The sequence below is a fragment of the Manis pentadactyla genome, unplaced genomic scaffold, assembly GCF_030020395.1.
Source record: "Manis pentadactyla isolate mManPen7 unplaced genomic scaffold, mManPen7.hap1 scaffold_513, whole genome shotgun sequence".
NCBI lineage: Eukaryota > Metazoa > Chordata > Mammalia > Pholidota > Manidae > Manis > Manis pentadactyla.
The window spans coordinates 37,899-61,635 of NW_026644900.1; the positions used below are offsets into that span (position 1 = coordinate 37,899).

The 23,737-nt window shown below is 46.5% G+C and overlaps 1 protein-coding gene across 1 annotated transcript in view; it reads right to left on the minus strand.

Annotated features, from left to right (window-relative positions):
* LOC130682439 (nuclear envelope pore membrane protein POM 121-like) overlaps positions 1–22,277 on the minus strand; it is a gene marked incomplete at its 3' end in the record, with an annotated part of 42,528 nt that extends 20,251 nt beyond the window's left edge. Inside the window, exons 1-5 of the mRNA XM_057496799.1 lie at positions 22,123–22,277; positions 20,408–20,579; positions 17,303–17,391; positions 16,614–16,684; positions 12,448–12,753 (exon numbers count right to left, since the gene is read on the minus strand). Coding sequence (XP_057352782.1) covers positions 12,448–12,753; positions 16,614–16,684; positions 17,303–17,391; positions 20,408–20,464 — 523 coding nt within the window. The remainder of the gene's footprint in view (positions 1–12,447; positions 12,754–16,613; positions 16,685–17,302; positions 17,392–20,407; positions 20,580–22,122) is intronic.
* Between the last annotated feature and the right edge of the window lie 1,460 nt (positions 22,278–23,737).

Sequence of the window (23,737 nt, forward strand, 5' to 3'; positions counted from 1 at the left end):
AGCATACGGCTCCGAAAGCGGAGACTGTGTCAGCACTTAAGACAGCGCCTGGCACTGCAGACCGAACCCATTCCAAAACTCACCTCCAAACCCAGGAGTGTTCTGAGGCATGCTGGCCACATGGAAAGCAGTTGGTGTGCTCTGGCCAGCTGCACCCAGGGAGCTCGGTTTTAAGGCTCCCCAAAAGGGGTTCTTGGGACCAGTTCTCCCACTCCGCCCTGACCCAAAGCCAAGTGCCCCGGTGGTAGGGCTGCTGTGGGGGGCAGGCACGCCTGTCCCAAGTCCGCCACTGCCAGTGGGGCCTGCTGACACCATAGATGTGAAGGGCGCTGAGATGGTGCTGCCAAACCCGGATGTACTGGTCCCACAGCTGGTGGGCTGAGTCACAGCTCCAAAGCCGGAGGTGATGGCTGCAAAAAAGGAGCAAACATGGATCATTGTCTAACCCCATACACAAAAGTATGTTCAAAACTGATCGAACCCCCGAATGTAAGCCAAGAAACCATAAACCTCTTAGAGAAAGACAGGCGAAAATATCTTGGTCATAAACAAGAGCGACTTCTTCGTGAACATATCTCTTCAGGGAAAGAAAGGAAAAATGAACAAATGGGACTATGTTAAGCTTAAGAGCTTCTGTACAGGTAAGGGCACCATCAACAGAAGAAAAGGGCATCCTACAGCATGGGAGAATATATTCATAAATGACAGATCCAATAAAGGGTTGACATCCAAAATATATCAAGAGCTAACACACCTCAACAAACACAGTGCAAATATTCCAATAAAAATGTGGGCAGGGGAGCTGAACAGGGAGTTCTCCAAAGAAGAAATTCAGGTGGCCAACAGATACATGAAAAGATGCACCACACCACTTGTCATCAGAGAAATGAAAATTAAAACCACAGTGAGATATCACCTCACACCAGTAAGGATCGCCACCATCGAAAAGACAAACCACAACAAATGTTGGCAAGGTTGTGGAGAGAGGGGAACCCTCCTACACTGTTGGTGGGAATGTAAATTCGTTCAAGCATTGTGGAAAGCAATATGGAGGTTCCTCAAAAAGCTCAAAACAGAAATACCATTTGACCCAGGAATAGCGCTCCTAGGAATTTACCCTGAGAATACAGCAGCCTAATTTTGAAAAAGACACATGTACCCCTATGTTTATCGCAGCACTACCTACAACAGCCAAGAAATGGAAACAACCTACGTGTCCAACAGTAGATGAATGTATGCAAATGGAATATAATTCAGCCATAAGAAGAAAATGAATCCTACCATTTGCAACAACATGGTTGGAGCTAGGGGGGGTATGCTCAGTGAAATAAACGAGGCGGAGAAAGACAAGTACCAAATGATTTCACTCATCTCGGGAGTATAAGAGCAAAGGAAAAACTGAAGGAACAAAACAGCAGCAGAATCACAGAACCCAAGAATGGACTACCAGTCACCAAAGAGAAAGGGACTGAGGAAGACGGGTGGGAAGGGAGGGTAAAGGCAGGGAAAAAGAAAGGGGGCATTATGACTAGCATGTATAATGTGGGGCGGCACGGGGATGGCTAGGCTACACACAGAAGACAAGCAGTGATTCTACAGCATGTTACTAAGCTGATGGACAGTGACCCTAACGGGGTTTGTGCGGGGTACTTGGTGAAGAGGGAAGCCAAATAAATACAATGCTCTTAAGGTAATTGTAGATAGATACCAAGAAAAAAAAACATTTTGAAAGGCTGTGAATGATCTTCCTTTCTGCCTGTCTCTTCATGTCAGTTTATCCCACTTTCCTTTATAACCTCTAGCCACACCTGGCTCTTCTCTGCTCACGAAAACATAAGCTCATCTCTGCCTTTGGGCCTTTGCTCCTGTGCCTGTAAAGTCCTCACCGCCCGCCGCTGCCCCTGCTCCCAAACCTGGAACTGCGGCCATGGCCTCAGTTTGCTATTGTCCCAGAAAGGATGCCGCTGAATACCTAAATAGCTCCTCCGGTGATGAGTTACACTGCTACCTGAAGCTGTTCACAGATAACTTTGGTGATAACGTCTAAATCTTCACCAAAGCATACGGCTCCGAAAGCGGAGACTGTGTCAGCACTTAAGACAGCGCCTGGCACTGCAGACCGAACCCATTCCAAAACTCACCTCCAAACCCAGGAGTGTTCTGAGGCGTGCTGGCCACATGGAAAGCAGTTGGTGTGCTCTGGCCAGCTGCACCCAGGGAGCTCGGTTTTAAGGCTCCCCAAAAGGGGTTCTTGGGACCAGTTCTCCCACTCCGCCCTGACCCAAAGCCAAGTGCCCCGGTGGTAGGGCTGCTGTGGGGGGCAGGCACGCCTGTCCCAAGTCCGCCACTGCCAGTGGGGCCTGCTGACACCATAGATGTGAAGGGCGCTGAGATGGTGCTGCCAAACCCGGATGTACTGGTCCCACAGCTGGTGGGCTGAGTCACAGCTCCAAAGCCGGAGGTGATGGCTGCAAAAAAGGAGCAAACATGGATCATTGTCTAACCCCATACACAAAAGTATGTTCAAAACTGATCGAACCCCCGAATGTAAGCCAAGAAACCATAAACCTCTTAGAGAAAGACAGGCGAAAATATCTTGGTCATAAACAAGAGCGACTTCTTCGTGAACATATCTCTTCAGGGAAAGAAAGGAAAAATGAACAAATGGGACTATGTTAAGCTTAAGAGCTTCTGTACAGGTAAGGGCACCATCAACAGAAGAAAAGGGCATCCTACAGCATGGGAGAATATATTCATAAATGACAGATCCAATAAAGGGGTGACATCCAAAATATATCAAGAGCTAACACACCTCAACAAACACAGTGCAAATATTCCAATAAAAATGTGGGCAGGGGAGCTGAACAGGGAGTTCTCCAAAGAAGAAATTCAGGTGGCCAACAGATACATGAAAAGATGCACCACACCACTTGTCATCAGAGAAATGAAAATTAAAACCACAGTGAGATATCACCTCACACCAGTAAGGATCGCCACCATCGAAAAGACAAACCACAACAAATGTTGGCAAGGTTGTGGAGAGAGGGGAACCCTTCTACACTGTTGGTGGGAATGTAAATTCGTTCAAGCATTGTGGAAAGCAATGTGGAGGTTCCTCAAAAAGCTCAAAACAGAAATACCATTTGACCCAGGAATAGCGCTCCTAGGAATTTACCCTGAGAATACAGCAGCCTAATTTTGAAAAAGACACATGTACCCCTATGTTTATCGCACCACTACTTACAACAGCCAAGAAATGGAAACAACCTACGTGTCCAACAGTAGATGAAAGTATGCAAATGGAATATAATTCAGTCATAAGAAGAAAATGAATCCTACCATTTGCAACAACATGGTTGGAGCTAGGGGGGGTATGCTCAGTGAAATAAACGAGGCGGAGAAAGACAAGTAAAAAATGATTTCACTCATCTCGGGAGTATAAGAGCAAAGGAAAAACTGAAGGAACAAAACAGCAGCAGAATCACAGAACCCATGAATGGACTACCAGTCACCAAAGAGAAAGGGACTGAGGAAGACGGGTGGGAAGGGAGGGTAAAGGCAGGGAAAAAGAAAGGGGGCATTATGATAAGCATGTATAATGTGGGGCGGCACGGGGATGGCTAGGCTACACACAGAAGACAAGCAGTGATTCTACAGCATGTTACTAAGCTGATGGACAGTGACCCTAATGGGTTTTGTGCGGGGTACTTGGTGAAGAGGGAAGCCAAATAAATACAATGTTCTTAAGGTAATTGTAGATAGATACCAAGAAAAAAAAACATTTTAAAAGGCTGTGAATGATCTTCCTTTCTGCCTGTCTCTTCATGTCAGTTTATCCCACTTTCCTTTATAACCTCTAGCCACACCAGGCTCTTCTCTGCTCACGAAAACATAAGCTCATCTCTGCCTTTGGGCCTTTGCTCCTGTGCCTGTAAAGTCCTCACAGCCCGCCGCTGCCCCTGCTTCCAAACCTGGAACTGCGGCCATGGCCTCAGTTTGCTATTGTCCCAGAAAGGCTGCAGCTGAATACCTAAATAGCTCCTCCGGTTATGAGTTACACTGTTACCTGAATCTGTTCACAGATAACTTTTGTGATAACGTCTAAATCTTCACCAAAGCATACGGCTCCGAAAGCGGAGACTGTGTCAGCACTTAAGACAGCGCCTGGCACTGCAGACCGAACCCATTCCAAAACTCACCTCCAAACCCAGGAGTGTTCTGAGGCATGCTGGCCACATGGAAAGCAGTTGGTGTGCTCTGGCCAGCTGCACCCAGGGAGCTCGGTTTTAAGGCTCCCCAAAAGGGGTTCTTGGGACCAGTTCTCCCACTCCGCCCTGACCCAAAGCCAAGTGCCCCGGTGGTAGGGCTGCTGTGGGGGGCAGGCACGCCTGTCCCAAGTCCGCCACTGCCAGTGGGGCCTGCTGACACCATAGATGTGAAGGGCGCTGAGATGGTGCTGCCAAACCCGGATGTACTGGTCCCACAGCTGGTGGGCTGAGTCACAGCTCCAAAGCCGGAGGTGATGGCTGCAAAAAAGGAGCAAACATGGATCATTGTCTAACCCCATACACAAAAGTATGTTCAAAACTGATCGAACCCCCGAATGTAAGCCAAGAAACCATAAACCTCTTAGAGAAAGACAGGCGAAAATATCTTGGTCATAAACAAGAGCGACTTCTTCGTGAACATATCTCTTCAGGGAAAGAAAGGAAAAATGAACAAATGGGACTATGTTAAGCTTAAGAGCTTCTGTACAGGTAAGGGCACCATCAACAGAAGAAAAGGGCATCCTACAGCATGGGAGAATATATTCATAAATGACAGATCCAATAAAGGGTTGACATCCAAAATATATCAAGAGCTAACACACCTCAACAAACACAGTGCAAATATTCCAATAAAAATGTGGGCAGGGGAGCTGAACAGGGAGTTCTCCAAAGAAGAAATTCAGGTGGCCAACAGATACATGAAAAGATGCACCACACCACTTGTCATCAGAGAAATGAAAATTAAAACCACAGTGAGATATCACCTCACACCAGTAAGGATCGCCACCATCGAAAAGACAAACCACAACAAATGTTGGCAAGGTTGTGGAGAGAGGGGAACCCTCCTACACTGTTGGTGGGAATGTAAATTCGTTCAAGCATTGTGGAAAGCAATGTGGAGGTTCCTCAAAAAGCTCAAAACAGAAATACCATTTGACCCAGGAATAGCGCTCCTAGGAATTTACCCTGAGAATACAGCAGCCTAATTTTGAAAAAGACACATGTACCCCTATGTTTATCGCAGCACTACTTACAACAGCCAAGAAATGGAAACAACCTACGTGTCCAACAGTAGATGAATGTATGCAAATGGAATATAATTCAGCCATAAGAAGAAAATGAATCCTACCATTTGCAACAACATGGTTGGAGCTAGGGGGGGTATGCTCAGTGAAATAAACGAGGCGGAGAAAGACAAGTACCAAATGATTTCACTCATCTCGGGAGTATAAGAGCAAAGGAAAAACTGAAGGAACAAAACAGCAGCAGAATCACAGAACCCATGAATGGACTACCAGTCACCAAAGAGAAAGGGACTGAGGAAGACAGGAGGGAAGGGAGGGTAAAGGCAGGGAAAAAGAAAGGGGGCATTATGATAAGCATGTATAATGTGGGGCGGCACGGGGATGGCTAGGCTACACACAGAAGACAAGCAGTGATTCTACAGCATGTTACTAAGCTGATGGACAGTGACCCTAATGGGTTTTGTGCGGGGTACTTGGTGAAGAGGGAAGCCAAATAAATACAATGTTCTTAAGGTAATTGTAGATAGATACCAAGAAAAAAAAACATTTTAAAAGGCTGTGAATGATCTTCCTTTCTGCCTGTCTCTTCATGTCAGTTTATCCCACTTTCCTTTATAACCTCTAGCCACACCTGGCTCTTCTCTGCTCACGAAAACATAAGCTCATCTCTGCCTTTGGGCCTTTGCTCCTGTGCCTGTAAAGTCCTCACCGCCCGCCGCTGCCCCTGCTCCCAAACCTGGAACTGCGGCCATGGCCTCAGTTTGCTATTGTCCCAGAAAGGCTGCAGCTGAATACCTAAATAGCTCCTCCGGTTATGAGTTACACTGTTACCTGAATCTGTTCACAGATAACTTTTGTGATAACGTCTAAATCTTCACCAAAGCATACGGCTCCGAAAGCGGAGACTGTGTCAGCACTTAAGACAGCGCCTGGCACTGCAGACCGAACCCATTCCAAAACTCACCTGCAAACCCAGGAGTGTTCTGAGGCATGCTGGCCACATGGAAAGCAGTTGGTGTGCTCTGGCCAGCTGCACCCAGGGAGCTCGGTTTTAAGGCTCCCCAAAAGGGGTTCTTGGGACCAGTTCTCCCACTCCGCCCTGACCCAAAGCCAAGTGCCCCGGTGGTAGGGCTGCTGTGGGGGGCAGGCACGCCTGTCCCAAGTCCGCCACTGCCAGTGGGGCCTGCTGACACCATAGATGTGAAGGGCGCTGAGATGGTGCTGCCAAACCCGGATGTACTGGTCCCACAGCTGGTGGGCTGGGTCACAGCTCCAAAGCCGGTGGTGATGGCTGCAAAAAAGGAGCAAACATGGATCATTGTCTAACCCCATACACAAAAGTATATTCAAAACTGATCGAACCCCCGAATGTAAGCCAAGAAACCATAAACCTCTTAGAGAAAGACAGGCGAAAATATCTTGGACATAAACAAGAGCGACTTCTTCGTGAACATATCTCTCCAGGGAAAGAAAAGAAAAATGAACAAATGGGACTATGTCAAGCTTAAGAGCTTCTGTACAGGTAAGGGCACCATCAACAGAAGAAAAGGGCATCCTACAGCATGGGAGAATATATTCATAAATGACAGATCCAATAAAGGGTTGACATCCAAAATATATCAAGAGCTAACACACCTCAACAAACACAGTGCAAATATTCCAATAAAAATGTGGGCAGGGGAGCTGAACAGGGAGTTCTCCAAAGAAGAAATTCAGGTGGCCAACAGATACATGAAAAGATGCACCACACCACTTGTCATCAGAGAAATGAAAATTAAAACCACAGTGAGATATCACCTCACACCAGTAAGGATCGCCACCATCGAAAAGACAAACCACAACAAATGTTGGCAAGGTTGTGGAGAGAGGGGAACCCTCCTACACTGTTGGTGGGAATGTAAATTCGTTCAAGCATTGTGGAAAGCAATGTGGAGGTTCCTCAAAAAGCTCAAAACAGAAATACCATTTGACCCAGGAATAGCGCTCCTAGGAATTTACCCTGAGAATACAGCAGCCTAATTTTGAAAAAGACACATGTACCCCTATGTTTATCGCAGCACTACTTACAACAGCCAAGAAATGGAAACAACCTACGTGTCCAACAGTAGATGAATGTATGCAAATGGAATATAATTCAGTCATAAGAAGAAAATGAATCCTACCATTTGCAACAACATGGTTGGAGCTAGGGGGGGTATGCTCAGTGAAATAAACGAGGCGGAGAAAGACAAGTACCAAATGATTTCACTCATCTCGGGAGTATAAGAGCAAAGGAAAAACTGAAGGAACAAAACAGCAGCAGAATCACAGAACCCAAGAATGGACTACCAGTCACCAAAGAGAAAGGGACTGAGGAAGACAGGTGGGAAGGGTGGGTAAGGGCAGGGAAAAAGAAAGGGGGCATTATGATTAGCATGTATAATGTGGGGCGGCACGGGGATGGCTAGGCTACACACAGAAGACAAGCAGTGATTCTACAGCATGTTACTAAGCTGATGGACAGTGACCCTAATGGGTTTTGTGCGGGGTACTTGGTGAAGAGGGAAGCCAAATAAATACAATGTTCTTAAGGTAATTGTAGATAGATACCAAGAAAAAAAAACATTTTAAAAGGCTGTGAATGATCTTCCTTTCTGCCTGTCTCTTCATGTCAGTTTATCCCACTTTCCTTTATAACCTCTAGCCACACCTGGCTCTTCTCTGCTCACGAAAACATAAGCTCATCTCTGCCTTTGGGCCTTTGCTCCTGTGCCTGTAAAGTCCTCACCGCCCGCCGCTGCCCCTGCTCCCAAACCTGGAACTGCGGCCATGGCCTCAGTTTGCTATTGTCCCAGAAAGGCTGTCGCTGAATACCTAAATAGCTCCTACGGTTATGAGTTACACTGCTACCTGAATCTGTTCACAGATAACTTTTGTGATAACGTCTAAATCTTCACCAAAGCATACGGCTCCGAAAGCGGAGACTGTGTCAGCACTTAAGACAGCGCCTGGCACTGCAGACCGAACCCATTCCAAAACTCACCTGCAAACCCAGGAGTGTTCTGAGGCGTGCTGGCCACATGGAAAGCAGTTGGTGTGCTCTGGCCAGCTGCACCCAGGGAGCTCGGTTTTAAGGCTCCCCAAAAGGGGTTCTTGGGACCAGTTCTCCCACTCCGCCCTGACCCAAAGCCAAGTGCCCCGGTGGTAGGGCTGCTGTGGGGGGCAGGCACGCCTGTCCCAAGTCCGCCACTGCCAGTGGGGCCTGCTGACACCATAGATGTGAAGGGCGCTGAGATGGTGCTGCCAAACCCGGATGTACTGGTCCCACAGCTGGTGTGCTGGGTCACAGCTCCAAAGCCGGTGGTGATGGCTGCAAAAAAGGAGCAAACATGGATCATTGTCTAACCCCATACACAAAAGTATATTCAAAACTGATCGAACCCCCGAATGTAAGCCAAGAAACCATAAACCTCTTAGAGAAAGACAGGCGAAAATATCTTGGACATAAACAAGAGCGACTTCTTCGTGAACATATCTCTCCAGGGAAAGAAAGGAAAAATGAACAAATAGGACTATGTCAAGCTTAAGAGCTTCTGTACAGGTAAGGGCACCATCAACAGAAGAAAAGGGCATCCTACAGCATGGGAGAATATATTCATAAATGACAGATCCAATAAAGGGTTGACATCCAAAATATATCAAGAGCTAACACACCTCAACAAATAAAGTGCAAATATTCCAATAAAAATGTGAGCAGGGGAGCTGAACAGGGAGTTCTCCAAAGAAGAAATTCAGGTGGCCAACAGATACATGAAAAGATGCACCACACCACTTGTCATCAGAGAAATGAAAATTAAAACCACAGTGAGATATCACCTCACACCAGTAAGGATCGCCACCATCGAAAAGACAAACCACAACAAATGTTGGCAAGGTTGTGGAGAGAGGGGAACCCTCCTACACTGTTGGTGGGAATGTAAATTCGTTCAAACATTGTGGAAAGCAATGTGGAGGTTCCTCAAAAAGCTCAAAACAGAAATACCATTTGACCCAGGAATAGCGCTCCTAGGAATTTACCCTGAGAATACAGCAGCCTAATTTTGAAAAAGACACATGTACCCCTATGTTTATCGCAGCACTACTTACAACAGCCAAGAAATGGAAACAACCTACGTGTCCAACAGTAGATGAATGTATGCAAATGGAATATAATTCAGCCATAAGAAGAAAATGAATCCTACCATTTGCAACAACATGGTTGGAGCGTGGGGGGATTATGCTCAGTGAAATACACGAGGCGGAGAAAGACAAGTACCAAATGATTTCATTCATCTCGGGAGTATAAGAGCAAAGGAAAAACTGAAGGAACAAAACAGCAGCAGAATCACAGAACCCAAGAATGGACTAACAGATACCAAAGACAAAGGGACTGAGGAGGATGGGTGGGAAGGGAGGGATAAGGGCAGGGAAAAAGAAAGGGGGCATTATGATTAGCATGTATAATGTGGGGCGGAACGGGGATGACTGGGCTACACACAGAAGACAAGCAGTGATTCTACAGCATGTTACTAAGCTGAAGGACAGTGACCCTAATGGGGTTTGTGCGGGGTACTTGGTGAAGAGGAAAGTCAAATAAATATAATGTTCTTAAGGTAACTGTAGATAGATACCAAGAAAAAAAATCACTTTAAAAGGCCGTGAAAGATCTTCCTTTCTGTCTCTCTCTTCATGTCAGTTTATCCCACATTCCTTTATACCCTCTAGCCCCACCTGGCTCTTCTCTGCTCACGAAAATATAAGCTCATCTCTGCCTTTGGGTCTTTGCTCCTGTGGCTGTAAAGTCCTCACCGCCCACCGCTGCCCCTGCTCCCAAATCTGGAACTGCAGCCATGGACTCAGTTTGCTATTGTCCCAGAAAGGCTGCCGCTGAATTCCTAAATAACTCCTCCGGTGATGAGTTACACTGCTACCTGAAGCTGTTCACAGATAACTTTTGTGATAACGTCTAAATCTTCACCACAGCATACGGCTCCGAAAGCGGAGACTGTGTCAGCACTCAAGACAGCGCCTGGCACTGCAGACCGAACCCATTCCAAAACTCACCTGCAAACCCAGGAGTGTTCTGAGGCGTGCTGGCCACAGGGAAAGCAGTTGGTGTGCTCTGGCCAGCTGCACCCAGGGAGCTCGGTTTTAAGGCTCCCCAAAAGGAGTTCTTGGGACCAGTTCTCCCACTCTGCACTGACCCAACGCCAAGTGCCCCGGTGGTAGGGCTGCTGTGGGGGGCAGGCATGCCTGTCCCAAAGCCCCCACTGCCAGTGGGGCCTGCTGACACCATAGATGTGAAGGGCGCTGAGATGGTGTTGCCAAACCCGGATGTACTGGTCCCACAGCTGGTGTGTTGGGTCACAGCTCCAAAGCTGGAGGTGATGGCTGCAAAAAGGAGAAAACATGGATCATTGTCTAACCCCATACACAAAAGTATATTCAAAACTGATCAAATGCGCGAATGTAAGCCAAGAAACCATAAACCTCTTAGAGAAAGACAGGCGAAAATATCTTGGACATAAACAAGAGCGACTTCTTCGTGAATATATCTCTCCAGGGAAAGAAAGGAAAAATGAACAAATGGGACTATGTCAAACTTAAGAGCTTCTGTACAGGTAAGGCCACCATCAACAGAAGAAAGGGGCATCCTATAGCGTGGGAGAATACATTCATAAATGACAGATCCAATAAAGGGTTGACATCCAAAATATATCAAGAGCTAACACACCTTAACAAACAAAGTGCAAATATTCCAATAAAAATGTGGGAAGGGGAGCTGAACAGGGAGTTCTCCAAAGAAGAAATTCAGGTGGCCAATAGACACATGAAAAGATGTACCACATCACTTGTCATCAGAGAAATGAAAATTAAAACCACAGTGATATATCACCTCACACCAGTAAGGATCGCCACCATCCAAAAGACAAACCACAACCAATGTTGGCAAGGTTGTGGAGAGAGGGGAACCCTCCTACACTGTTGGTGGGAATGTAAATTCGTTCAAGCATTGTGGAAAGCAATATGGAGGTTTCTCAAAAAGCTCAGAACAGAAATACCGTTTGACCCTGGAATACCGCTCGTAGGAATTTACCCTGAGAATACAGCAGTCCATTTTGAAAAGAACAGAATCACCCCTATGTTTTTCTGAGCACTATTTACAATCGCCAAGAAATGGGAGCAACCTGAATGTTCATCAGTAGATGAATGAATAAAGAAGATGTGGTACATGTACACAATGGAGTATTATTCAGCCAAGAGAAGAAAACAGATCCTACCACTTTCAACAATAGGTATGGAGCTGGAGGATATGATGCTCAGTGAAGCCAGACAGAGAAAGACAAGCACCAAGTGATTTCACTCATCTCTGGAGTATAGGAACAAAGAAAAACTGGAGGAACAAAAGAGCAGCAGCATCATAGAACCCAAGAATGGACTACCTATTGAAATGGACTAAAGGGAAAGGGACTGAGCAGGATGGGTTAGAAGGGAGGGATAAGGGGAAAAAAAAGAAAGGGGGCATTATAAATTGCATATACAATGTGGTCGGGGGGCAAAGTGAGGGCTGGGCAACACAGAGAAGACAAGGGGTGATTCTACAGCATCTTACTACACTTATGGACAGTGACTATAATAGGGTTCGTGGGGGGGACTTGTTGAAGGGGGAAGCCTAATAAACATAATGTTATTCATCTAATTGCAGATTAAGACCAAAAAATAAAAAACATTTTAAAAGGCCTTGAATGATCTTCCTTACTGCCTGTCTCTTAACGTCATTTTATCCCACTTTCCTTTTTAAACCTCTAGCCACACCTGGTTCTTCTCTGCTCATGAAAACATAAGCTCATCTCTGACTTCGGGCCTTTGCTCCTGTGCCTGGAATGCCCTCACCCCCAGCCGTTGTCCCTGCTCCCAACTCTGGAACTACAGCCATGGCCTCAGTTTCCTATTGTCTCAGAAAGGCTCCCACTGCCTACCTAATAGCTCCTCCTGTCATGAGTTACACTGCTACCTGACGCTGTTTACAGATAACATCTGTCTCTTCACCACAGCGTAGGGCTCCAGGAGTGTAGACTATGTTGGCACTTAAAACAGCACTTGGCTCTGCAGACTGAGCCCATTCCACATCTCACCTGCAAGCACAGACGTGTTCTGAGGTGTGCTGGCCACGTAGATGGCAAACAGTGTGCTCTGGCCAGCACCAAGGGAGTTCTCACTCAGGCATCCCCAGAAATGGGCCGTGCCACCAGTTCTCCCACTCCGTCCTGCCACAAAGTTGAATGCACTAGTGGTGGAGCTGCTGTGGGGGGCTGACATGCTCATCCCAAAGTCCCCACTGGCAGCGGGGCCTGCTGACACCCCAGATGTGACGTGTGATGAGGTTGTGCTGCCACCGCTGCTGTTGGTCTGGGTCGTAGCTCCAAAGTCCGAGGTGGTGGCTGCAAAAGAGGAGGAAATGAGGATCATTGTCTAACCCTATACACAAAAGTATATTTGATATGGATCAAAGACCTGCATGTAAGCCATGAAGCCATAAAACTCTTAGAATAAACATAAGCAAAAATCTCTTGGACATGAACATGAGTGACTTCTTCATGAACGTATCTCCCCCAGCAAGGGAAACGAAAGCAAAAATGAACAAATAGGACTATATCAAGCTGAAAAGCTTCTGTACAGGGAAAGACACCATCAATAGAACAAAAAGGCATCCTATAGAATGGGAGAATATATTCATAAATGACAGATCTAATAAAGGGTTGACATCAACAATGTATAAAGAGCTCACACACCTCAACAAACAAAAAGCAAATAATCCAATTAAAAAATGGGCAGAGGAGCTGAACAGACAGTTCTCCAAATAAGAAATTCAGATGGCCAACAGACACGTGAAAAGATGCTCCACATCGCTAGTCATCAGAGAAATGCAAATTAAAACCACAATGAGATATCACCTCACACCAGTAAGGATTGCCACCATCCAAAAGACAAACAACAACACATGCTGGCGAGGATTCGGAGAAAGGGGAACCCTCCTCCCCTGCTGGTGGGAATGTGATTTATTTCAATCACTGTGGAAAGCAGTATGGAGGTTCCTCAAAAAATTCAAAATAGAAATACCATTTGACCCAGGAATACCACCTCTAGGAATTTACCCTAAGAATGCAGCAGCCCAATTTTAAAAAGACAGATGCACCCCTATGTTTATCGCAGCACTATTTACAATAGCCAAGAAATGGAAGCAACCTAAGTGTCCATCAGTAGATGAATGGATAAAGAAGATGTGGTGCATATACACAATGGAATATTATTCAGCCATAAGAAGAAAACAAATCCTACCATGTGCAACAACATGGATAGAGCTACAGGGTATTATGGTCAGTGAAATAAGCCAGGTGGAGAAAGACAAGTACCAAATGATTTCACTCATCTCGGGAGTATAAGAACAAAGGAAAACCAGAAGGAACAAAACAGCAGCAGAATCACAGAACCCAAGAAAGGACAACAGTTACCAAATAGAAAGGGACTGGGGAAGATAGGTGGAAAGGGAGGGAGAAGGGGGTGGAAGAAGAAAGGGGGCCTTATGATTAACATGTATAATGTCGGGGGGGCATGGGGAGTGCTGTGCAACACATAGTAGACAAGTAGTGATTTTGCAGCATCTTACTACGCTGATGAACAGTGACTAATGGGGTATGTGGGGGGGGACTTGGTGAAGGGGGGAGTCTAGTAAACATAATGTTCCTCAAGTAATTGTAGATTAATGATACCACAAAATAAAAAAATTTGAGGAAACAGCTGTGGTGCTGCCAAAGGCTGTCTGGCTGCTGGAGATGGTGCCAAAAAGAGGGGCTGCGGGTTTCAACCCACGAAAACCTGACCACACAGTGCTGCCAAAGGCTGGCTGGGCTTCCGAAAGGAAAGGAGCTGCCGAAGCTGGGGGCCAGTGCTGGCTGGCAGTCCACAACTGCTGTCTGTCAGTGGCTCCGAACGTGTGCTGTGGGGTGACTCCGGGATAGGATGGGATGGGGGGCCTGGTGCCGGAACTAAAGGGAATGTTGAAGACTGGGGTGGTACGTCTGCTAAATGTCAGTGCAGGCTGGCTCGGGGCGATGGGGGCGGAGGTCGTGAGGGTGCCACTGAAGTCACCGAAACTGGCTGTGCTGCTGCTAGCAGCTGTCTGGATGGCGCCGGGCAGGGACTGGCTGAAGGTGATGGCTGTTGTTGGAGCAGGCGTGGCCAGAGCCTGCCAAACTGGAGTATGGAGCCCATGGCTGGGCAGAACTGGCAGCAGAGGCAAGGGGGGACCCAAAGAGGACAGGCTGGGCAGTGGAAGCAGTGGGGCTGGTCATGCTGCTCACAGTGTTGGTCACATCGCTCACACCAGAGCCAAAGACAGGCTTCTGGGCGGAGTCTGCGGCTGTGCCTGTGGTGGTCCCCCAAGCCGCTGCGGAGGGGGCGCTGACACTGGCCCGGCAAGGGAACAGAGGGGCATTCGTGCTAGTGCCTGAAGTAGTTGTCTGACTGAAGGAGGAAGGAGTTGACAAGGGCAAAGATGTAGGTAGCCCTGTGCTGCTAAAAACAGGACTGAAAGGGAGGGGCAGTCTGCTGGTAGTCGGGGTGTTCACAGAGCTGGAAGATGCCTCCGTTGTGACTTGGGAATGGCTGGATGGCACAGGACCCTCCTTCCCACTTTTAGATGGAGCCACAAAGACGGGCTTGAACATGGGATGTGCTGAAGACACAGCAGGAACTGCCGAGGCAGAAAGGTTAGCAGGTGGTCTGCCCAGCGTTCCAAAGAGAACACTGGGCTTCAGGGTGGGGCCCGGGGCAGGCGGGGCCTGGGGTTTGGCAGATGTCTCAGCCTGAGAGGCTGGAAGTGACTTGGTGGCGTCACTGGCTTGTTTTGCGGGAGAGGCAGGGGTCAGCCCCAAGAAAGAGGCTGTGGATCTGGAGTCTGGGGAGGGGCCGGGGAGCGGCCCTGACTGTGAAGAGCCAAGAGAGCCCAGAAGGCCAGGTGTCTGCAGGGGCGAACGGGCCATGGGCGTGGCTGTTAGGCAGGGAAATACATATGAGTCGGGTGGAAAGAGTACAGGGTCAGCAAAGCCCCCTAGAAAGGACTCGGTTAACCAGTTAAATCCAGAAATCCAGAAAAGATTCAGAGTTAGTGAGTTAATCAGTTAAAGCTCAAAAGGTCAAGAGAAACTTGGCCTTGAAGGTTTGAATATTCCCCAGATAAAAGTGTCTGAGCACAGCCCATGTCTTCATTGTGTCCATTAGACCACTGTATGATTTACTCTAGCCTGCTAAAAGGCCCACCTATAAACAGCAAAGTAAAGACAGGGAGATCCCACCTTAAAGCCAAAATTGTATTTTAAAAAAAACTAGCAGGTTTCACAAGAAAGATTCTTAACATACTCTTTAGCAAACAAATAACTCTGCCCACTTTCGAGGAAAGGCAGTCTTGATAAGCTAATTTTGCAGAATTACTTAGAGGACTGATGAGTAACTTAATGTCTCATCAAAGATACTTGAGACCACTTAACAAGCCCACACCCTAGCCCTCTGTCACATTCCTGAAAAATCCTTAAAAGAGGGAGCCCCCAAACTTTCACTGTGCTCCTATGTGAGGTCACCAGCACTTTCTAATTGTGGAACCTTTTAACTTTAAACTCCCTCTTTTCAGCCTTTCACGGTGCTGCACTCCTCTCTCTGAGGTCACCTGCACTTCCTAAGTGCATAACTTCAACTCTTCCCAACCTTTCAGGGCACTCCTCTCTCTGAAGTCACCCACACTTTCTCCCTACATGTGGTTGTATCTGCAAATAAAGTATCAGACTTACTTTCTTCCTGCTCTCTTCCAGAAATGGAGAGGTTTGTCTATCCAGCCTAGTTTTTAATACTGAACTTTCACTAGGTGTCTCTGAGATTCTATCTTCTATGGTTTGGGTGCTTGGATGGTGTTGGCAAGATTATTTCTAACAGTCAAGACGACGTGAAATGATCATTGCTCTAAATGCGTGCACATGGTTGCTTACTGGACAGAAATTGCCTGGTCTGCTCGGATTCCCCCACCTAGGCTTACCTTACCCCAAACCCCCCAGGTGGCCTGGGTTATGCTATATGAGTCTGGGCAACCTTTCTCCCTTACCAGACCATAAACCCCGAAGGACAGGAACATCTCTCTCTGTAACTACCAAGCCCCACACAAATCAAGGCTCAGTATGTGTTTCCAGTGGGTTGTGGTCTATGCGCCCTCCATACAATACCACCAACACATGCCACGCGTTCATCAACTTACTCTGTTCTCCCTGGGACTCCTTGTTTACCGGCGGAGCGGAAGAGCCAGATCCCTGAGGACCGTCCTCTTCTCTGTAGGAGGAAGAGGCACAATTAAGTTTAGAAAAGCACTGGATAACTTCTTACACCCTCCTAACTACCAACTGACCAAAGTCTAGAACAACCATGACTAAGATCTCAGTGTGTCAAGACAACAAAAAGAAGCAAAGAAAATTCCTAAAGAAATGAAGGGAGGCAGTTCACAGAAGCCATAGACACCTTTGTCTTAAAACAAGCAGAAAACAATCTTCAGAACCTTACATACAACCTGCCAAGTTTCTGAGAGTCCTAGTCACACCTCTGTCTCTAAGAAAGCAGCATTCTAGTCAGGCACCTAGGGGGTCAGCTGGGGTCTAGAATGTGAAGCCTGCTGCGCACCCCCATCAGTCACTCTGTTCACTCTGTCCCATGCAAGCCCTTCCCCTTATGCCCCAGCCCCTCACGCTGCAGCATGAGGGGAAGCAGAGGCCGGTGTGGTCACACTGTGTGACGACTGCAAGAGACAAGAGCGATTCAGGGCGGCACCGTCTCTGCCCTTTAGATGTGAACCATTTTGATTCTCCAAATCAGAGTCTCAGAAAGCCTAAGAGCCAAGTAAATTTCCCTCCTTTCCCACCCTCTCATTAATCCACACAGCAAATCACCGATTACCTCATCTTCTTTTCTGGACACTCTGGTGTCTGTGAGCAGGAGGAGGCTGGGCTGGAGAAGGGTGAGGCACTGGGACGCCTCTTCCAGAGCTAAAAGCCAAACACAAGTCACGTGACTGACCCTTGGGAATAACATAGGATCTGACCTTCAACATAATTCTGTGGCTCTAATCCATCACTGTATATAAAGCCTCCTTTTCAAGTGACTAAAAAATCATTTCTTTGTGAAGTGGGGCTTCTGAAAAGTGAGTCAAATGCCAGTGTTTGAAAGGGTTGTCATTGGCCAAAGCTGGAAAAGTTGCATCAGAAAGAGCAGCTACACTCTTTCTGGGGATCATTAAATGTTTATAAAATATCATCAAGATACTGAGGATCATGAAATGTTTATAAAATATCATCAGTTCATAAAGATAACACAGCAAGAATCATACTGGTCACCTTTGGAGTTAACTAGGCATCAGTGCCGGCTTATTATCCTGCCACTCCAGTAGATAGGGTTTGTTCTTCTATCTAGAATTACACAGACCTTCAGTTAACAAATGCAATGCAGAGGGAAGGACAGAATTGGAACATCACCATTTTGCCACAATGGACATAGACAAAGGCGAAAAATGGCCGCTAAAATCAGCAGGTGAAAAGCTCATAGGAACAATAAAGTGAAGGATCAGACTGACACCTGAGCCCAGTGGGAGGCAACCACACAGCACGTGCTCCCGATGTGATGCGATCAGAAGAGCACAGCAGCACCTCTGCCCAAATCACTGAACTTGAAACTCATCAAACCTCAGGAGCCAACTGCCCATTTACAGGGAAAATAGGGATAGAGTACTTGTCAAAATGGCACCATGACGAAAACAAAATCCAGAATGTAGTAAATTCTATAGAACATAATGACTCAGACTTTTCAAAAGTAAGAAAACGCGTAGTAGTAGTACCGTTGATTGAGTCTAAGAGAGGCCTGACGTCCCCGCTGCGGGGGAGGGCGCGCGCGGCCGCCGCCCCAGCCCACGTGCTCCGCGCCTGCGGTGGCGGCGGCGGCAGCAGCCCCGGGGACAGACCGCGAGGGAAGCCTGACAGCTGGAGGCCGCCAGGGGGCGCCCGCCGCGCGGGCCCGGAGCGCCCGGGGAGGCCGCGCTGTGAGGCCGGCGACCTGCCACCTGCTGCTCCTCGGGCGGGCCGAGGCGCTGGGAGCCAGGGCCAGGCACCCGGGATAGGCGGCATCCTGGCGGGGCCCGCGCACCCCGGGGCTGTGTCTGGCGCGCCCCAGGTCCGCAGAGGGGTTCTGCCACCGCGGGGAGCTCGCCGGGCCGGCCGGTCTGAGCAGCGCGCCCGGGGAGGCGGAAGCCCCGGTGCACGCGAGCCTCCCGCGGTCGACCCCGCAGCTGCCCGTGACGCGGGGGTGGCTTCCCGCGCGCCTGCGTGGCGGGCCGTGGGAACGCGAGCCCAGCCCCCGGGGGACCGACGGGCGGCGGAGGGCGCGTCCCTCGCCCCACCCACCCCCACCGTCCCGGCGCCCCGCCCCTGGCGCCCAGCTCTGAGCATCATCGCTCCGCCCAGGCCTGTTAAAAAGTTGATTATTTTTAGCATGTCTGCTTGTTAGGCCATCAGATACAACCTTGTATAATGCTAAGTCTGAAGCTCTGAGTGTGAATTAAGTCCCCTGAAATGTAAATTTCGGTACTTACTTTGGCGGCACTTCTTGAATGCTTACTATGCACAGTGTAGACGCATGAACACTTTACATGTACTGCCTCACAACTATCTTATGAAGTAGGTCAAAATCATTATTTCCATAAGTGTACAACCTTACCTTCAGATTTTTTGTTACACATATTAATTGAATACCTTTAATGCTCAAAAAAAAAGAGTCTAAGAAACATGTGAACCAAACACAATGAGTTGATTTTTGGTCCCTGATTCAAAGTAACTGTAATAAGACAGGGAGGGTAAGAAGGGCAAATTGGGGCGATAATAACTAACATTAAGTTATTATTACTCAGAGGAATAGAGGCATTGTGGTTATTAATGTTCAAAAAGTTTTTAAAATACACTGAAGTACCTACAGGTGAAACAACGTGTTTGTACTTTAAAACACAAGAGGAAAACCAATTTGGGTAGTTGTTGATGGATCAAGACTGACAAAACACTGTTAACTGCTGGAGCCACATGGAGGATCATTATGATATTTTTCTTTCCTTTTGTGTATGTATGACATTTGACATAAAATTGTAAGAAGGGGCAATGACTATGTATGTCAGGTCTGTTGTGATCACTGATTGAGGAAATGTGTGTACAGTGCTCAGCAGAGGGCCTAGTGCAGAATAGATCCAGGTAAAGCTTCATACTATTATGCTCTGCATTGCCATAACTGCTTGCCCGGGGCCTTCATCTCCTGTATTTGTCATTTATCATTAATGTGCCATTTATATTACTCTAAGAGCCTCCTGTATGGATGAAAACTTATGTCAAATTCTTTCTCCTCTCAAAAACCTCCTTCACGCATGTGTTACTTTTTTTCCAGCTCCTATATATTGGGTGCCTGCTTACTGACAAGCACTGTAATGGGTGCTTTTCAAACATTACCTTCAATCTTTATAACAATCCATTAGAGATGAGAAAAAGAGAGTTTAAGTCATTTACCTGCCTAAGAGTCTATAGCTACTAAGTGCCAAAGCCAAGATTTGAACTCAAGTCATTCTGGTAGCAAAACTTGTTCTGTTCTCCAGTCTACACATCCTTTCTAAAAATAATTATAACCACTTATTTTTTAAACTTTCATTAAATTCCCAGTGCCTAGAGGATGAATTTATGACCCAATGCAATTCAGACTCAATCTACCTTTTTAATCAAATTAGTACCGTTTTTTGAATTACTCATCCTCTGTCTATTTATCTATAATAATGGCTCTGTCTTGTATCAGGTTTCCACATAGGCATTCTGGGCTTTCTAGTTTGTTCCACTGGTCCATAGCGATCATTCAAGGGTTGGTAACTGCTGTTAGCTTAGAGGTGACCTCAGCATCTGACAGAAGGTGGCTAGAAAACACTGCACAATCAACTAATAAATGCAAAGAACCCAATTCTGCCACACCACCAGGTGCGTGTACCTGAGAGATGCCTCCAGTAGAAGTGTAGGAACTGGTAATGGCATTGCGGCTGGACATACGGATGCCACATGCGCACGTGCCCTTCGAGCAGCTCACAGCAGAGGAGCAGGGTCTCTTATGCAGTTCACCATCTGAGCTCTGGGAACTGAGGTCTCTCTTCAGAGGCCCAGGCCTAACAGGGAAATAAAAGGGGAAAACACAGATGTGCTACTGAAAGGCACCAACATTGTTTTAAGGCTTCATCCACCATCACAAAATCGTTCTAACGCAATGGAAAAGGATAATGTTGTTAATTTTACTGTTAATTCATCTAAACATGTCTCACAAAGTCAGAAAGGGAAAGCTCAGTATTTAAAAAATTAAATGTATGATTCTACTTATATATACTCTAGGAAACGCACACAAATCTGTAGTGACAGAATGGGGACCAATGGATGCCTGGCAACAGGGACAGAATGAGAGGGAGATTTTAAGGCTTCACCACGGGGCATGGGGAAACTTCTGGCAGTGATGGTGATGTTCATTATCTTGACTGTGGTGCTGGTTTTGTGGGTGTGAAATTTAGACAAAATAGTTATTGTGGCAAGTTACTCAAAATGTTCCTCTCTGATTTCAAAGAGGAAAATTTATAGGACAATAATTCTGATAAGGATACATGTCAAAGTTGAACAAATGGTACACTTCAAAGAGGCACAGTTTATTTATGTCAATTATACCTCAATAAAGGTGTTCAAAAACGATTAGGAGGAACCAACCACTTTTTCTAAGATTCAAACTGAAACAGAAATTCCCTAAACATCTTTCCTGTGAAATAGTCATCCAACCTTTGTGACAGCACAGACAGCTCACTGTCTCCTGGCTGATGAATGTCAACCACAGAGCAGTTTATCCCTGCACTAGATGCAAACATACTTTCTCTTTCACTTACTTCACCTATGGATCCCATCTGGAGCCAAGTCAAGCCAATTGTCCTCCTTTCATGTGATAGTCCTTCAGATTTTTGCAGGCCATTATCCTTCCCTCCCTCATTTCTTTACACCCCTGAGGTTTTTCTCCTCTGGGCTAGTGCTTGTGTACCTTTAGAACCCCCTCACCCACCACCACCCCGTGACATCTTGAGTTGCTTCACTCTCTCGCAGTGAATTTCGGTTTGTGTCTGCCTCCTCTTGCAGGGCAGCACAGCCAACCAGCAGCACTCCGCGGACAGCAGGACTAAGGCATTCAGGACCACCACTGACCTGCCTCCTCCTGGTCTTTGTTCTGCTATCAGCCCAGAGGAGGAGCATGTTAAGCTTTTTTAGCAGCCATATCATAGTGCTGACTCAATTTAAAAACGTAACTTACCCCAAGCCTTTTCACACACATTTCCAGCCTTTTTCCCTCCCAGCCAATTCTTCCTCAAATATAATTAAGCTAAAAGGCAGAAATCTCACATTTTTCTTAAATTTCGTACTGCTGCATTCTATCCATTGCACAAACCTTGTGATCTTTTTGTTACATACTTGGTTATTCAGTGTATCTACAAACCCTCTTAGCCTTAGCATAGCTTATGCATATTAAAGAAAAATAGTAAAAGGAATTAGACAAAATAGTTATTGTGGCAAGTTACTCAAAATGTTCCTCTCTGACTTCAAAGAGGAAAACTTACAGGTCAATAAGTCTGATAATGACACTTTCCCAAACAGGAAACCCCACCCAGATGGATTCTCACTTACTCAGGCACAAAAGCAGCAGGGACTCCATTGGCCACCTCGGGCTTCAAAGCTGAATGGCCACTCCCACTGCTGTCATGGCACCTGTGACAAATCACAAACCCTCAGTTAGATGATACGACCTCTCCTTTAAAGCATACTCTCATATTCCTGGGATCGTAACTCTTTCTACAGAACATAGGTTCATGCTAGACAAGAAAAGGTTGCCTCAGATCTCAAAGATTCAGGAAGGTCAATTTATTCTAGGACTGTCCTAATCTAATAAGAAAAGTATAAAAATGCATCAAGACCTTTTGAACTATTCAGGTGTACTGATTATTTGCTAACTTCTCACCAAAGCACTGCAATCACAAATTTAATATCCTACCATCTGTAAACTAAAGACAAAAAAACACTTTAGCCACCCACCTACACACATCCCCCAGTGTTCTCACTTAGTTCAGTCTGGAAGAGAAGAACTTCACAGGTCACAGATAAGGGCCTGCGCATGGTGCACATAATCACTGCTTATTCCAATTACGGGAAAGACAACACAGAGCCCTCAGTTATAGGCTCACTGGGGTCTAGACAAATTACCAACCTGGAGAACATGAGAAACCTGTTTTGACCATAAGAATAGTTATTTTCTCTCTGACCTCCAACACACCATCTCCCTCTGCCACTCCTGCTTAGTTGGCTGCCATGAGCTCAGACTGCTCCCTTGTAAAGCATATCCCTAGTATTCATTACCTGATCTTCCAACGTTACTTCCAATCAATCTTCCAATGAACACACTTGCATTTATTAGTATTTCCTTACCTAATGTTGCCATCTACAGTATCAAAGATGGCCAGCTGTGAACCTGCAGGTTATGGCTAACCTGGTGTAACTGATGAGGACAATGGTTCTATTTCTCAAATGTACGGCCCACTGTCTCCTCAGAGCATGTTTCCTTGACCACCTTATATACAGAGCTCCCCCTTTCTCATGGCCCTTTTATAGCACTGCTTCTTAAAAATCTTTATATACTTACAATCTATAATTACCCTGTTTCATTGATTACCCAAGTCCCAGGAGACCTTTGTCTAGCTCACTGCTCTATCCACAGTACCTGGAGTAGGCTCTGGCACATGGTGGGTCTTGGAATTGGTTGAATTACAAGAAAATTCTTAACTGACTCCTTGGAAAGCCACAAGCAGTTCTGCAGCTTACTCAGCACCATCAACTTCCTCTCTTTCCATCGAGGAAACAGACTGCTTCCTCTATTTTCGTTACATTTTCAAAAACCAAATAATGAAACTGGTTTTATTCTCATTTCTCATAAAGCTACCATACTCCAGTCTTCACTGTTCTTTGCTAAGTATTTCCTTCAGCACAAACATGACACCTAAGCTGATGGTCACCCAAATAACTGACCACCACAAGGGGAAGACTTTCAGCATTCTCTCAAAATAAAATTTAACACATTTATATCAAAAGTATGAAGCTGATGTGGCCAGTAACTGTTGGCTTTTCTCTAGTACTTATGGAAAAGGTATATTACAAAATGTATGTAACCTGTGCCTAATGAAAGGCATAGCATTAAAGCTCTTGTTACCAAGCTTTTCCATGAAAGCCAAAGAAGGGGACCTGCCATTCA